The sequence below is a fragment of the Triticum urartu genome, chromosome 5A (assembly GCF_056163025.1).
Source record: "Triticum urartu cultivar PI428250 chromosome 5A, HENAU_Tu73, whole genome shotgun sequence".
Classification (NCBI taxonomy): Eukaryota; Viridiplantae; Streptophyta; class Magnoliopsida; order Poales; family Poaceae; genus Triticum; species Triticum urartu.
Genome location: NC_141877.1, coordinates 54279541 through 54295403, shown reverse-complemented (window position 1 = coordinate 54295403; position 15863 = coordinate 54279541). Strand labels below are relative to the sequence as shown.

Below are 15863 nucleotides of genomic sequence, written 5' to 3'. Positions count from 1 at the left end.
AAAATCCAATCGATGGTATATGTCCTCCAAGAAAAATCAAGCACCTTTTCAGTTATATCGAGATATACTCACCGTGTAGTATATGTCCTGTATCATGGTAGTAGTAGTGATTGGTTCGACATGATTCACATTGTGGGTTTTGAATTGAGCCATAATGTCTCTATACAAACATTCACACAACTGGGGAACACAAAAAACTCCATATGCACCGGATGCCTCTATACATACATTCACACAACTGAGGAACATAAAAATCCATATGAACCGGAAGCAAAGATATGGATGTCGTACAGGAGGAAACTTAGGTGCTTGCAAACCTCAGGAGGAAACAAGTACTCCCTCCATAAAGATAACTAAAGGAGTGATCTAAATGCTTTTTGTCATATTTTGTTCGACAACTGCTTCTTACAAAGTATATTGGTGACATTTAAGGTAGCAAAAGATGCCATTGGTGTCGAGCGTGCAGGCCAGGGCTTTGTAGCTGAGCCACACAGCGGTTCCACCCGTAACTTAAAAAAAATCATAAGTAAATTAAAAAATGAAGTAAATATGCTAAAGAGCATGCAAAAAATCATGGTGAAACAACATTCAAGGAGCTCTACACAAAAAGAAAAACGAGTCTTCAAGCCACACTACATCTTTATTCTTGGTTTTAACTCGGATGCAATGTATAGCATAAGTCCTATAGCCAACAGAGCAGAGATGGTTTACACGCCCCGAGCCTTAGCGGTTAGCAATAATTAGTCATGGTATCAGATGCATAGATCTTAACATTTGCTTCTAGAGACTAGTTCTGGCCATTAGATAAGGTCCACAAAAAGCTTGATAATACAATACAAAAACTACTACTAAAGAAATAGATATATATTGTGATCCGCAGAAGACAAGGCACACTGCATATATTTTACAAGGAACCCTGCTGCAAATAGCTTGCACCAGGAAACGGAAAAAGAAGAAAGCCTCGTGATTATTTCCAGCTGCCTTCAAAGTTGGCGGCTCCAGGCAATATAAGCGTATGTTGTCCACGCTAGAAATTCAACCTTGTACTACCCAACAAGAATCAGACCATGTTAATTTACCTCTTCTGACAGAGGGCTTTCCATATATAAGAACCATCAAGCTGAACCGGTTAACCCGGTTGCCTTCCGCTCCAACCAAAAATTTGCTGGGCTATGGGGGGTTGATCAATCAAGAGCTTTTGCCTCCAAAGCTGCCGAATCCACCCCAGCTAGAGCCAGAGCTACCAGAGTTGCTACCAAACCCGCCAGACCGCCCTGAACCAGAACTCCCAAACCCACCACTTGAGCCGAATCCACCTCCACCACCACCTGATCGGCCAAACCCTGAATCACCGAATCCACCACCACCACCTGATCGGCCAAACCCTGAATCGCCAAATCCACCACCTCCGCCGCCGCCTGACCGACCAAACCCACCACCTGAACGACCAAAACCGGAATCACCAAACCCGCTACCTCTGCTGGAAGAGTTGCCAAAACCACCACCGCGGCCACCAAAACCACCACCACGTGAGCGCCCACCTCCACCTCCACCTCCGAACGAATCATAACCACTAGCCATTGTCAAGTCAGAACCTTCAACATTGATCTTTGGAAGCTGCAAAAAAGAGAACACATTGAGCATAAATGCCATAAGAAAAAACTCAAGCAGCGACTTTAAATGACACAAAATCTCACCTCCGTAAACTTGCCTCCAACGTCATTCTCGATGCCCCTGACAGCTCTACTTTGGTTGTAGCTGTACATCACAATTGCAGTGCCTTTCTTCCCAGCACGGCCAGTACGGCCAGACCTGTGAACAAATATCTCTGAATTGTTTGGCAATTCATAGTGTATCACCTGAAACAAGGAAACACAGCCAGTCAAGGGGTTTGACAGCAGATGTTGCAATGAGATAATGTTGCCAGCTTTAAACAGATTAATAATGCAGTTCTAAATGACAAAAGGAAAGGTAATGACAGAAAAACACTAACCAGATCCACATTTGGAATATCCAAACCACGAGCAGCAACATCAGTGGCAATCAAAGTATTAAAGCGCCCTTCACGAAATCCTTGAAGTGTCCTCTCTCTCTGTTGTTGTGTAATATCTCCATGAAGAGCCTGACACTGGACACTTCGACTCATAGTGAATGACAACCGATCAGCATCCCTTTTTGTTTGCGTAAATACAATGCACTTGCCACCTTTAGCATGGTCCTGCAATGAACTCACACACACATTACGTCATAGAGTGCAGAAAGAAACTTAGATAGCACTTAAGAAACAAATATTCCATTGATACTACAGAGAAAACATCCTTGCCTGAATCAATTGCCCAAGGACAGCAGGTTTTGCATGATTCTCTGTAGCAATAGACAACAGAGAAATCCCTTCTGCCAGCTTCTGGTCATCTTCACCCACCTAGAAAAGAAATAGTATCATAAACCAAATCCAGCTAGTAGCTATGTATTTTCTTAATTAAACAATGTGCTTATGATGTCATGCAGGTGCAACAAAGAGCAAACTTAACCCATAAATGTTACTTAGTTCATAACTTTGAAGTTTATTAACTTCAAAAATGATTTAACGCTATACAAATCTTCAGGGAAAGACTAAAGAGTTGCAGGCACATCCACACATATTATCAAAACCTGAAATTGACTATGCAAGTTTTCAAAAAAAAAGGTGTCTTTGGCATTTACACCACCAGAATAATTTTCTTAATCCTCTTGATACTAACACTAATGCTTATCTTACTAGAAAAGACGCAACAAAAGTCCAAGCCTAACATAACAAAATTGAAGTTACTTCTCATGATAAGTTCCAATGCAAGTAGAGACAGCAAATGCATGACAAATAAGGTCAGATATGGATACACAAATTTTGCAATGAAATCAAAGTTGCAGTGTTCAGTAAAACATGGGTAAGCATCACTCACAAGATCAACTATGACAGGATCTTTGAGGTACTTCTGCATCAGCTTGCGTATCCAGGGTGGCATTGTCGCGGAGAACATCAAGGTTTGACGTTTGGCAGGCACATTTTGCAAAATTTCCTCAACAGCTTCATCAAAACCCACTGACAGCATCTGGTCTGCTTCATCGAGAACAACAAACTGGACATTTGACAAATTCAGAGCACGTCTATTTAGCAGATCAATTACCCGTCCAGGTGTCCCAACAACTACATCAACACCCTGGCTAAGTACTTTCATTTGTTGCTGAATTGGAGTGCCTCCATATACACAGAGTGTATCCAGCCGGGAAGAATCAACAAATTCTTTCTCAACTTGTTTTGCAAGTTCCCGTGTTGGTGCCAAACATATCGCCAGGGGATATATTCCAGGTCTGTGAATCCAGAGATTCAATTGAGGTGACAATGCAACACAAGATGGCACTAAAAGGAGTAGAGGGAAAATGAATAATGATTGATGCGAAAAATGTCCAAACTTACTTGTTAGCTGCGTTATGGCGAATAATTGCATCCATTATGGGGATTCCAAATGCCAAAGTTTTCCCTGTCCCCGTTTTGGCACGGCCAACCATATCCTTGCCTTGCATTGCTGGCTCAAGGACAGCTCTCTACACATCACAGCAAAAGGAAGGGGATTTTAACATCCAAAACACAAGGCATCCACTAATGGTGTGATCATGTAAGCAGTAAACAATCTACCCTACTGCCAGGAGAATATTGAAAGATGACAAACATAAAGGTACGCACAAACAGATAAAAAATTGGACCTATACAGGGATGGTTTGATTGACTCAATCTAGAAGCAGAAGTAAAAAAAACAGCTGAGCATGCATAACTATTATCACAAGAGAAAGGGACACGCAAGCACATAATAATACCGAGTGATAATCGCAACTGCTGAACAATATGATGCAACCTTAAATTTTTTGTCTCTCGTTAGAAATTACAAATTAATTAATTAAGGTTCCATAGACTAACTTATATAGTGTATAAATTTCACTGGCAATAAAACATCTGTCCATTCAGAACGAACCAAAAGATCACAGTTGCCTCGCATAGGGCAGTGAGGTAGTGGAAAACCACACAAAACTATCATAGTGGGGAAGAACTGCTCCGCAGTTCCGCGCATCGGAGCAAGCCTCCTTCTGAGCTATGTTCAGAATTAATTAACTGCGGAGAAGTTACAACATTCCAAAAAGAGGAAATGTTCTCGTTCCTACAGAACACAATTAACTGGGCAGCAATCAATCAAGCAGTAGCCCCAGAGAGCAAACAAACCACGGACGATCAAAGGAGGTAGTAATCACGTTCCAATCGAAGAGAGGGGGAAAAGGCTGCGTGCCTGCCTGCTCCCCTTACCTGGATGGGGAACAGCTTGGTGATGCCCTTGGCGGAGAGCTTGTCGACGATCTCGGACGAGATCCCGAGCTTTGCGATCTCAAGCCCCTCCTCCTTGGCGCCGGCGCCGGCCCCAGCCACGCCCCCCGCGGGCTTCCTCTTATCGTCGTAGTTCCACCCCTCGTCCGCCGCGAACTGAGCGTGCGCCCCGGCCCGCGCGGCCCCCGTCTCCCGGAACCCGAGCGGGGCCGGCCTGGAGTGGAACCACATCGCCGGCGGCGGGAGCGGCGACCTTGGGGGCAGGACCGACGCCGACGCCCCGGCGGCGGAGGGGCCCGCCGGGTGCTGCAGCAGCGCGGCCAGGATGGCCGACGCGGCGCGCCTCCGGAGGGGATCCGCGCGGCGGATCATGGCGTACATCCTGGCTGGCCCTGGCTGCTGCGGCGGCTAGGGTTTATGGCGGCGGCGGGGTTTAGGGTTCTGGTGAGGAGGAGGGGGGGACGAGGAGTGGAGAGGGGGAGAGAGGGAATGGGGTTGGGTTAATAGCCAGGCACCACGAGAGATATTTCTGCGGCTCCGGCGCGCGCGTACGGGGCGGAAATATCCCCTGCTCCCACGGACACCGACGGGTGGGGTCAGGAAGTCACCACCCAGGCGGGCCCCATCTGTACGTGAAACGGTGGAGGTTGCCTGGGGTTGTTGCGGGTGCCTCTAGCAGTAGCTGGGGTGAGTGAAGAGGTTACGCGGGAGTGCGGAGGGGAGGTGAGACGTAGGGAATGACTTGTGGAGCCACGAGCTTAGCGTGCCCGGGTGTCAGTGGGTTAAGGGTAGGAGGAGGTTTATGACGACGCATTGCTTGGAGGAAAAGCTATGGCGGTTTAGGAGGCCCTGGGCTTATTGCTCGGCTGGGTTGTTTCGCATGGGCTGTTGAATGTCGTGCGAATTCTTTTGAATGGGCCGGTTGTCAGGTGCTCAAAATTATTTTAGTTTGTAGTTTAATTATTTTTTTCAGGAGTAAACATGCTCAAATTTATATAGCGTTTGTACTCCCTCCGGTCCTTTTTACTTTGCATATAAGAATTGTCTGAAGTCAAACTCCACAAAATTTGACCATATTTATAAGAAAAAATATCAGCATCTACCATGCTAAAGTTATACAATATGAAATTTTAATTCATAACGCATCTACTGGTATTGATTTCACATTGTGAATGTTGATATTTTTTTCTATAAAGTTGGTCAAAGTTTACGAAGCTTGACTTCGGACAAATCTTATATGCGAACTAAAAAGGACCGGAGGAAGTAAGTGTTGTGATCAAGAATTAGCTCTTAGCTTCAACAGTCACGACCATAGAAATCTCTACTCCTAATCTCTCAGTTGGTAGGTCGCGTTCCGGGTTTTATTTTCGTCCCACCTCACCCGGTCTTTTTTGATACTTCTTTGGTACTTCCTCCCACCTCCCACTCAGCCACAATGAACCAAAAAAACCGTCCAGCCGAGTACCCCAGCCGCCCCCACGCGCCCAATCTTCTGTCGCATCCAACTAACCCGAACGAAAAAAAACCCAGCTAAAGCAAGCCGGCGAAAATTAACCAGCGAAAAAAAATCGCCCCACTCTGCGCCCTCAAGCGAGAAACAGTCGCCCGACTCTGTTCCCTCCTTCGCCCGCCGCCTCCCTTCGTCCCTTCACCGCCGCCGCCCGTCGTCCCTTCGCCGCCCCCGCTCCATCCATTCACCATCGCCCTGGCACTGATCCGGCGCGTAAATCGCACATCACAAGCGCCGACCTCCACTGATCCGGCGCTGGTCCAGGATCCGGCGCCGATCCTGGTCAGGACCCGTCGCCGGAGACATCCAGGACGTCCAGGATCCGGCTACACCTTTCACCAGCCGCCGCCGAGGAGCCCTACGCCGTAGCCAAGATCCGAGAGGAGCAGCCGCCGCCGAGATCTGAGAGGGGCAGCCGCCGCCGAGGTTCGAGAGGAGCTGGCCACCACGATCTCCCTCCCCAGCCAGCCGCCACCACCTCCTCCCTCACCCCCTCCCCCACGTGCCTGGCATAGGTGGGTCTCAGCCTCCCTCCTACCTCCGTCCAAGGCTAGGAACTCCCCTCCCCTCCCGATCTCCTCCCTTCGTCCAAGGCCACGAGCTCCCCTCCCCTACCCGATGTGATGAAGAGAGGGCCAGGCCTTGCCACTCCGGTGTTCGATGTGGCCAGATCCAGCCGGGGGACTCGCCGCAGAGCCTCTATGTCGGCGGAGCAGCAGCAGCCCAACAGAAGGTGGGTGCCCAATCCGTTTTTTGTTCATAGATTTCTATTGTAGTTTAATTTACTTGACATTTTGCCAAGTCATAGTTTTAGGACTATCACAACATATGTATTACTTTGCACCCATGTCCTCTGTCAAATTTGTTCAGTTCAAAGCATTAAGACTATGACCAGCTATCCAATTTGCAGTCCAGATATATTGTTTCCTTAATCAGCAATGCAAATTTGGGGCAGCTTCAATTTTCTTGTCTGATTTTATTTTGCAATCTATAATCTGAACTGAAAGGCAGGGGTACACGCGCGCATGTTTTGTAGTTGACTAACCATTAGTAATGCAAATTAGGAGCCCCTTTAATTTCTGTGAGCTGCAAGTGCAGTTGACCAATAATCTCATACTTGCTCATAAGCTGGTGAATTGAATCAACACGCCTCTTTTGGTTCCAACAAAAAAATTCCATGCTTAGGACTGTAAAATTACTTCTGTGTAATGTTCATATGGGTCCGGAGGACATTTTACACTTGATGTTTACTTGTGCACGAGCGAAGCAAGTCTGAGCTGCCCTGGGTCTTCTAGAAATTATTGAAGAAGCGTCACGTATCGATAGATCTGGATCCTTTGTGTTGGAAGAGCTGCTGCGTCGGACTATCATAGTTCATATCATAATGTTGATGCCTCTTTTGATATAGTGCTCAAATAAGATTAGGAGGAAGGGCATCACACTCTCCGAGAGCAAACAAGATACCACGTACCGATCCTGTCAGTGCATGTAATATCACTATGTTGTATTAATAAATATGCCTAATGTTGTATTAACAAATCTGTCTTTTCTTTTTTCACATTGTGTAGGATTTAGAATTATGACAAGGAGTCAGGGACACAATCAGATTTATACCATCCGTTGTGATGATACAAGGAAAGTAAACATATACGCATATTGTGTTCAACGTGATGATACAAGCGAAAGATGGCCTACGCCGCCAACTGATCTGCGCCAGCGTGGAAGGAGTGTTCAAAAGCAGCAGGAACAGTTGTTCCACTGCTGGTCAGAGGGAGAGCTTGGCAAGGGAGATAGAGGGAGCTCTACAACCACGATCTTGGCATACAACCCGATGGCATCATGCCCACTTAAGCTTCTTTCATGTTCCAATTCTTGCATTTGTTGGTCTTTTACTGTCAGAGCTTATGAAATCCATTACAAATGGAGGTGAGGCCAAGTCGTGAACTTGCTGAGACGTCTTTGGCTTGAGTTCTAAGGCTTGAATCTAAATGGAGGTGAGGCCAAGTCTTGAACGAATACTAAGGTTTGCATCTTTTATAAAGCTTGACAATTACTGTGTAGTTTCAGTTAACATGATAGTCATGCGTGGTGAATCTCTTTTCTTGTCCAGAGATTTCACGAATCCATTATTGCCTACAGAACAACATCCTAGGGCTCTCCCAGTTTGATTCTCTTTATTTTGCTATATCTCAGCTATTACATACATCATTTATGCTCTGAAGCTAACCATTGTATGCTTTGATTGGTTGCCTATTTGTCATTAGTTATTCTGTTTTGGCGGAATTACTATGTTATCAAATTTGAGTGTTCAACAACTTGCAGAAGTAATTACATGCCAAATTTCTAAATCTTAGTTCATATGCAGCTGGAAGAATTCCACGATAGACCATTGCTTCAAGGTTGGGAGCGGCCACAACATAATTGACATCAAAACCAGATTTGGGTCCTACATATCCGGTCTTGCTCGGTGAGATTTCTATTTTCCAATCCGTTATATACCTATGATTTATTTGCTACATGAGGTAGTGGCGGGATCACCTTTACAATGCCAAATTATATTTCTATTTCTATAGTATTAGCTACTAGCCAACAGCATGTGTTTACACTCTCATCAGTTAACAGAGTGATTAGTCATAGTAAACTATGTGTCAGCTTATGTGAGTCCAATCGATCTATATTTTACCGGCATTCCCCATTGTGTAAATTGGGATTATTTGCACCAACCTTCATACACTCCTAAAAAATGGTAGGGAAGACAAGCAAATAGGCACCAGTGGAGCTATGGCAAGGCTCAAAGGGCCATGGCCCGCCCTGGGCTAGAGTGAAAAGGAGTTTTACATGAAGTTTATCCCACAATATTGCATTGGTTTTTAGTTTGGTGGTGCTATTTGCACTATCCAGCCCGCCAACATTTTTTAGGTAACTCCGCCACTGCAAATAGGTATCACGATGGTTGCTGCCTAGAGGGAAATGAGAAGAAGAGAAGACACAACATGGAGAGGAAGACAATCAGATATATCACTTGTTGCTTTACATCTTTTGTTTGAGCCTTGCTACCTGATTGCTCTTGCAATTGAGGTTTTCCAGTGAGTGTTTTATTACATAGATAGGCTCTTTCTGATGACACCAAGGCTACGACAATGAGTAGGCATGCTCTTTTAAAAATGGGTAGGCATACTCTTTTCAAAATGAGTAGGCATCTTTCCTTTTCTGAATAATGGTAACATTAATTTGTTTACTTGTTAAGATTTCCCTTAAATGACTTACTATTGTTATGCACTTATGTTGAATGAAATTTTATCCATTTGGTAGTATCCTACAATGGTTTACAGATGGTGTGGCTCATTGCACTAAGATGATCGATCAGAGTCCTCAATACAGATCGATGACGCCTCCTCAAGATTCACTTCTTCGTAGCCCCCAACCTTGGTATAGTATAAAAACCTACAAATAAATCAGAAGAATAGGCAATTATCGGATGCTTATGTTTGTTGGTGTAGTAGCCCTCTTAAGTCCAGTCCTAGAGAAGTGTGTCGTAGAAGCATATCAGGAAGACATGGACGTGGATATGCATTATGGTTGTATTATGGACGTGGATATGGTCGCTATATTAGCTATATCTTTTACATATTTTTCTGAGTTTGTTCTCAGGGGTGGGTCGTGGCTACCTGATAACGGTCCAATTTGGTTGTTTTATGATTTTGTCAAGATATTTCACACCATACGGATTAACTATCACCAGTTTTAGTTAATGATTCCTGATATTTATCTCCCAATGGTTATCCGTCCGCACAGTTGCATGCAACTACAAGTAAACTAATTTTTTAACTTCCATTTCTTGATCAATTGACATTGGAAAATTAGCACTATTAACGCACTCTTTGTAGAACACTGCTAATACACTAAAATCTATTTGAAACTTATTTTCTGGAATACAAAGATTACTTTTTGATATATGTGAAATATAAACTCCTCTACACTAGAAGCACAAAGAAACATGAAATGGAACCCCACCTTGAAACACGTAAAAACAGATATGATGTTGATCTATGATATACCCCATTAACTGCAAAATTTAGCATGATGATGATGGAAGACAGTTTTAATCAAGGTGTTATTTTCGAGCAAAAACCCAACATTTTATTATTTTCCCTTGATTGCATGCCTCATTATTTAATCACCGATGCACATATGCTACCTTCATGTTTCAATCATATTTACTTACTCTTCCAAGGAATTTATGGCCAGATGTGTTCAAATGCCTTTATCTTTTGAACATGTTTTCATATGAATGAACTGTGGTGCTTTTACTTTTCATTAAGGTTGCTCGACCAAGGTTGTTCGGTGATTGTGTGCACTCCACATGCATCGCCTTTGTCGAGTAAGAAAAACATGTTTTATTTCTGATTATTTCCACATAATCTTCTTTCGGTTATTTGATTTTCTTTACGTTTGTCCCCTTATGCTCCTCTTATTCCCTCAATAAAGTTTGGCCTTGTAGCAACGCACGGGGACATACCTCGACAATAGCTATTTCAAAAAAAGAAGCAAAAGGAGCGCATGGTATATACCATTTCATATACCATAGCAGCAAAAACACATTGTGGTGGTCGCGCTGAGCTACGACGATGTGCATTCCTTAGCACCGGGAATTGGCCTAGGATGTCGTGGAGGGGAGAGGAGGGGGCGGGTGACACCGTGGAGGGAAGGAGAGATGGCGGTGAGAGGAAGGTGCGGGTTGAATGACGTGGCGTTGAGGGGAGGCAGCAGCAAGAGGCCATGGCGAGGAGAGATTGTGGCGACGAAGCCGTGACAAGGAGAGCAGGCCGGGAGAATGAGATGTGAGTGTGAACGTTCTGCCATGCAATGAGAGTCAGAGATTGAACTGTTTTGTTTATTGTAAGGTGAGAAGAAAAGGAGCTGTTGTTTGCTTTTTTTGTGAGAAAAGCGACTGTTTGTTGTGAGAAAAATATCACATACCTTTTTATACAGTGAAAAATAACACATACCCTAGCCAGTCATTTCTGGAGAATAATTACCAAGTGAGTTCCTTACTAAAATTCGGATGCGACTTACTCTACTAAAAAGCAAATGCCACTCACTCGGATTACATATATTGTATATGGGCTTATCTTATTTTTTTATTTTAATATGTGTTTATATATCGCTTTTGTTGATTAGAGATAAGAACTATGGCTTCGGATGATGCTTTGAAAATGTCAATTGACAAAGCTTTATGATTGGCGGACTGAAAACTCCACAATTAGAAGAGACATATATAAATAGTGGTTCTTCTTTATATATTTGTTTCACATGACAATATAGAAGATGTATTTTCATATATGCTTATTTTTGCAGAGTATGAGAGAGATGAAGATGTATGATGTCGACATTCAAAATGAATCGTTTGACAAGGTTTCCAGCATGGTGTTGTTGGAAGTGGCCTAAAGTTCACCGAATTATATACAATAATACACGTATATATGTGCAATCAGAATAAAAGATTAAAAGGCCCGTGGCAACGCACGGGCACTCTACTAGTGAAGAGATAGTTCCTGAGCTTCACAATATCGTGAGGCCGCAAGCGCCCTTCTTGGTCTTTCTGTATGGAACAAAGATGGAAGGGAGGAAAGCTAAGGCCAACTACAATGCACTGACCCATTTTGTCTCGCTGTGTCTGTTTGGGTCTGCATGGACAAAAAGCACGGATGAACGCAGCAACCCATTTCATTTGTATGTCTATTTGTGCTCGTTTTGACCCATTTTCACTCCAAATTTAAAAAGAAAGTTGACAAACTTAAAGAGTGTTCATGGTTTTTGAAAAGAAAGTTCACAAACTTAAAAGGTTCATGAATTTGGAAGAAAAAAAAAGTTCATCGATATTGAAAAAAATTCATCAAATTTTTTGAAGAAGCTCATTGCATTGGAAAACTTCCAGGCAGGAAAATATTGCTTTTGCGAAAAACACAAAAAATAAAAAAACATTGATTTTGAAAGAAAGTTCATCGATTGTGAAAAAAAAATCATTGATTTGAAAAATGTTAACAAAAGCAGGTAAATATTATCATTTTCTTAAAGTTCATCGAATTTTAAAAATAAGTTCATGCAATTTGAAAAAAAATCCCAGTTCGAAACGCAAAAATAAACAAACAGAAAAACAAATGGGCTGGACTGTGAACTGGACCTGGTGTATAGGGAGTGTGTGCCCTGTACGGATTACCCTATAAACGGCGCTCCCCCTGCCTCCCTCAAAATACCTTTTAAATGGCGCTTAAGGCGCCGATTAGGAAACGCCTGTGACAAAACCAAGGACACCTATGCAAAAGCCAACCACCGAAATCATTAGTTGAGGAGTGTTGGGGAACGCAGTAATTTCAAAAAAAATCCTACGCACACGCAAGATCCATCTAGGTGATGCATAGCAACGAGAGGAGAGCGTGTTGTCCACGTACCCTCGTAGACCGTAAGCGGAAGCGTTATGACAACGCGGTTGATATAGTCGTACATCTTCACGATCCGACCGATCCTAACATCGAAGATACGACACCTTCGCGATCTGCACACGTTCAGCTTGGTGGCATCCCACTAACTCTAGATATAGTTAAGGTCGAAGGAGAGTTTCGTCAGCACGACGGCGTGATGACGGTGATGATTAAGTTACCGGCGCAGGGCTTCGCCTAAACTCTACAACGATATGACTAAGGTATAAATCTGTAGAGGGGGGCACCGCACACGGCTAAAAAATTAACTTGTGTGTTCTAGGGTGCCCCCCTCCCCACATATATAAAGAAGGGAGGGGGAGGCCGGCCGGCCCTCCTTGGCGCGCCCCCAAGAGGGGAATCCTACTAGGACTCCAAGTCCTAGTAGGTTTCCACCAAAAGGGAGAGAGGGGGAAGGAAGGAGAGGGAGCTGGGAAAGGAAAGGGGGCGCCGCCCCCCTTCCTAGTCCAATTTAGACTCAAGGGGAGGGGGACGCGGCCTGCCTTTGTTGGGGAACGTAGCAATAATTCGAAATTTTCCTACGTGTCACCAAGATCAATCTAGGAGATGCTAGCAACGAGAGAGAGGGAGTTCATCTTCATACCCTTGAAGATCGCTAAGCGAAAACGTTACAAGAACGCGGTTGATGGAGTCGTACTCGCGGCGATTCAAATCGCAGAAGATCCGATCTAGCGCCGAACGAACGGCGCCTCCGCATTCAACACACGTACTGTTGGGGAACATAGTAGAAATTCAAAATTTTCTACGCATCACCAAGATCAATCTATGGAGAAGTCTAGCAACGAGGGAAGGAGAGTGCATCTACATACCCTTGTAGATCGCTAAGCGGAAGCGTTCAAGTGAACGGGGTTGATGGAGTCGTACTCGTCGTGATCCAAATCACCGATGATCCTAGTGCCGAACGGACGGCACCTCCGTGTTCAACACACGTACAGCCCGGTGACGTCTCCTACGCCTTGATCCAGCAAGGGGAGAAGGAGAGGTTGGGGAAGACTCCATCCAGCAGTAGCACGACGGCGTGGTGGTGGTGGTGGAGGAGCGTGGTACTCCAGCAGGGCTTCGCCAAGCACCGCAAGAGACGAGGAGGGAGAGTGGTAGGGCTGCGCCAAGAAGGAGATGTTCTCATGTGTATGGCAGCCCAAAACCCCCACTATATATAGGGGAAAGGGAGGGGCTGCGCCCCCACCTAGGTTTCCACCCCTAGGGGTGGCGGCCAGCCCTAGATCCCATCTAGGGGGCGGCCAAGGGGGGAGAGAGGGGGGCGCACCACTAGGTGGGCCTTAGGCCCATCTGAGCCTAGGGTTTCCCCCTTTTCCCTTCTCTCTTCGCCTTGGGCCCTGGTGGTGTTGGGGAACGTTGCAGAAAACAAAAATTTTCCTACGGTTTCACCAAGATCCATCTAGGAGTTCATCTAGCAACGAGTGATCGGATTGCATCTACATACCTTTGTAGATCACGCGCGGAAGCGTTCAAAGAATGGGGATGAGGAAGGCGTACTCGACGTGATCCAAATCACCGGAGATCCTAGCGCCGAACGGACGGCACCTCCGCGTTAAACACACGTACGGTCAGCGTAACGTCTCCTTCTTCTTGATCCAGCAAGGGGGGAGGAGAGGTTGAGGAAGATGGCTCCAGCAGCAGCACGACGGCGTGGTGGTGGTGGAGCTGCAGTACTCCGGCAGGGCTTCGCCAAGCACTATGGAGGAGGAGGAGGTGTTGGAGAGGGAGAGGGAGGCACCAAAGATGTGTTATGAGAGGCCCTCCTTCCCCACTATATATAGGGAGTCCAAGGGGGGGGGGGCGCCGGCCCTTGGAGATCCAATCTCCTAGGAGGGGTGCGGCCAAAGGAGGAATCCCTCCTCCCCAAGGCACCTAGGAGGTGCCTTCCCCCTTTGGGACTCTTCCCTTCTTGAACCCTAGGCGCATGGGCCTCTTGGGGCTGGTGCCCTTGGCCCATGCAGGCCAAGGCACACCCCCTACAGCCCATGTGGCCCCCCGGGGCAGGTGGCCCCACCCGATGGACCCCCGGGACCCTTCCGGTGGTCCCGGTACAATACCGGTGACCCCGAAACTTGTCCCGATGCCCGAAATAGCACTTCCTATATATAATTCTTTACCTCCGGACCATTCCGGAACTCCTCGTGACGTCTGGGATCTCATCCGGGACTCTGAACAACATTCGGGTTACTGCATATACATATCCCTACAACCCTAGCGTCACCGAACCTTAAGTGTGTAGACCCTACGGGTTCGGGAGACATGTAGACATGACCGAGACGACTCTCCGGTCAATAACCAACAGCGGGATCTGGATACCCATGTTGGCTCCCACATGCTCCTCGATGATCTCATCGGATGAACCACGATGTCGAGGATTCAAGCAACCCCGTATACAATTCCCTTTGTCAATCGGTATGTTACTTGCCCGAGATTCGATCATCGGTATCCCAATACCTCGTTCAATCTCGTTACCGGCAAGTCACTTTACTCGTACCGTAATGCATGATCCCGTGACCAGACACTTGGTCACTTTGAGCTCATTATGATGATGCATTACCAAGTGGGCCCAGTGATACCTCTCCGTCATACGGAGTGACAAATCCCAGTCTTGATCCGTGTCAACCCAACAGACACTTTCGGAGATACCCGTAGTATACCTTTATAGTCACCCAGTTACGTTGTGACGTTTGGAACACCCAAAGCACTCCTACGGTATCCGGGAGTTACACGATCTCATGGTCTAAGGAAAGGATACTTTGACATTGGAAAAACTCTAGCAAACAAACTATACGATCTTGTGCTATGTTTAGGATTGGGTCTTGTCCATCACATCATTCTCCTAATGATGTGATCCCGTTATCAATGACATCCAATGTCCATAGTCAGGAAACCATGACTATCTGTTGATCAACGAGCTAGTCAACTAGAGGCTTACTAGGGACATGTTGGTGTCTATTATTCACACATGTATTACGATTTCCGGATAACACAATTATAGCATGAATAAAAGACAATTATCATGAACAAGGAAATATAATAATAATGCTTTTATTATTGCCTCTAGGGCATATTTCCAACAGTCTCCCACTTGCACTAGAGTCAATAATCTAGTTACATTGTGATGAATCGAACACCCATGGAATTCTGGTGTTGATCATGTTTTGCTCTAGGGAGAGGTTTAGTCAACGGATCTGCTACATTCAGGTCCGTATGTACTTTACAAATATCTATGTCTCCATCTTGAACATTTTCATGAATGGAGTTGAAGAGACGCTTGATGTGCCTTGTCTTCTTGTGAAACCTGGGCTCCTTGGCAAGAGCAATAGCTCCAGTGTTGTCACAGAAGAGCTTGATCGGCCCCGACGCATTGGGTATGACTCCTAGGTCGGTGATGAACTCCTTCACCCAAATTGCTTCATGCGCTGCCTCCAAGGCTGCCATGTACTCCGCTTCACATGTAGATCCCGCCACGACGCTCTGCTTGCAACTTCACCAGCTTACT

At 45.5% G+C, this 15863-nt stretch overlaps 1 protein-coding gene and 1 long non-coding RNA gene across 3 annotated transcripts; one reads left to right on the top strand and one right to left on the bottom strand.

Moving 5' to 3' along the window:
• Positions 1 to 621: 621 nt before the first annotated feature.
• Positions 622 to 4842, bottom strand: LOC125507815 (DEAD-box ATP-dependent RNA helicase 9). Its single transcript, XM_048672322.2, has 7 exons — positions 4334 to 4842; positions 3455 to 3582; positions 2940 to 3348; positions 2324 to 2422; positions 1994 to 2218; positions 1698 to 1859; positions 622 to 1617 (listed from the first exon to the last, which is right to left on the bottom strand). Exons 1-7 carry the CDS (start codon positions 4730 to 4732, stop codon positions 1189 to 1191), a joined length of 1851 nt encoding a protein of 616 aa, XP_048528279.1. The 5' UTR covers positions 4733 to 4842; the 3' UTR covers positions 622 to 1188.
• Positions 4843 to 5939: 1097 nt separating this feature from the next.
• Positions 5940 to 9599, top strand: LOC125507814 (uncharacterized). Of its 2 annotated transcripts, none has more exons than XR_015603952.1 (5): positions 5940 to 6594; positions 7270 to 7339; positions 7430 to 7855; positions 8227 to 8328; positions 9174 to 9599. It is a non-coding gene; the product is annotated as an uncharacterized LOC125507814 (long non-coding RNA). The 2 variants fall into 2 exon arrangements; XR_015603953.1 differs by having other exon boundaries at positions 7430 to 7884.
• Positions 9600 to 15863: the final 6264 nt, after the last annotated feature.

Excerpts from the sequence above, each read along its gene's own strand:
- LOC125507815 (XM_048672322.2), bottom strand. The coding sequence starts at position 4,732 with ATGTACGCCATGATCCGCCGCGCGGATCCCCTCCGGAGGCGCGCCGCG. Across the intron at positions 2,423-2,939 it reads ATCCTGTCATAGTTGATCTT|GTGGGTGAAGATGACCAGAA; the intron begins GTGAGTGATGCT and ends TTTCTTTTCTAG. Across the intron at positions 1,618-1,697 it reads TTGGAGGCAAGTTTACGGAG|CTTCCAAAGATCAATGTTGA; the intron begins GTGAGATTTTGT and ends TCTTTTTTGCAG.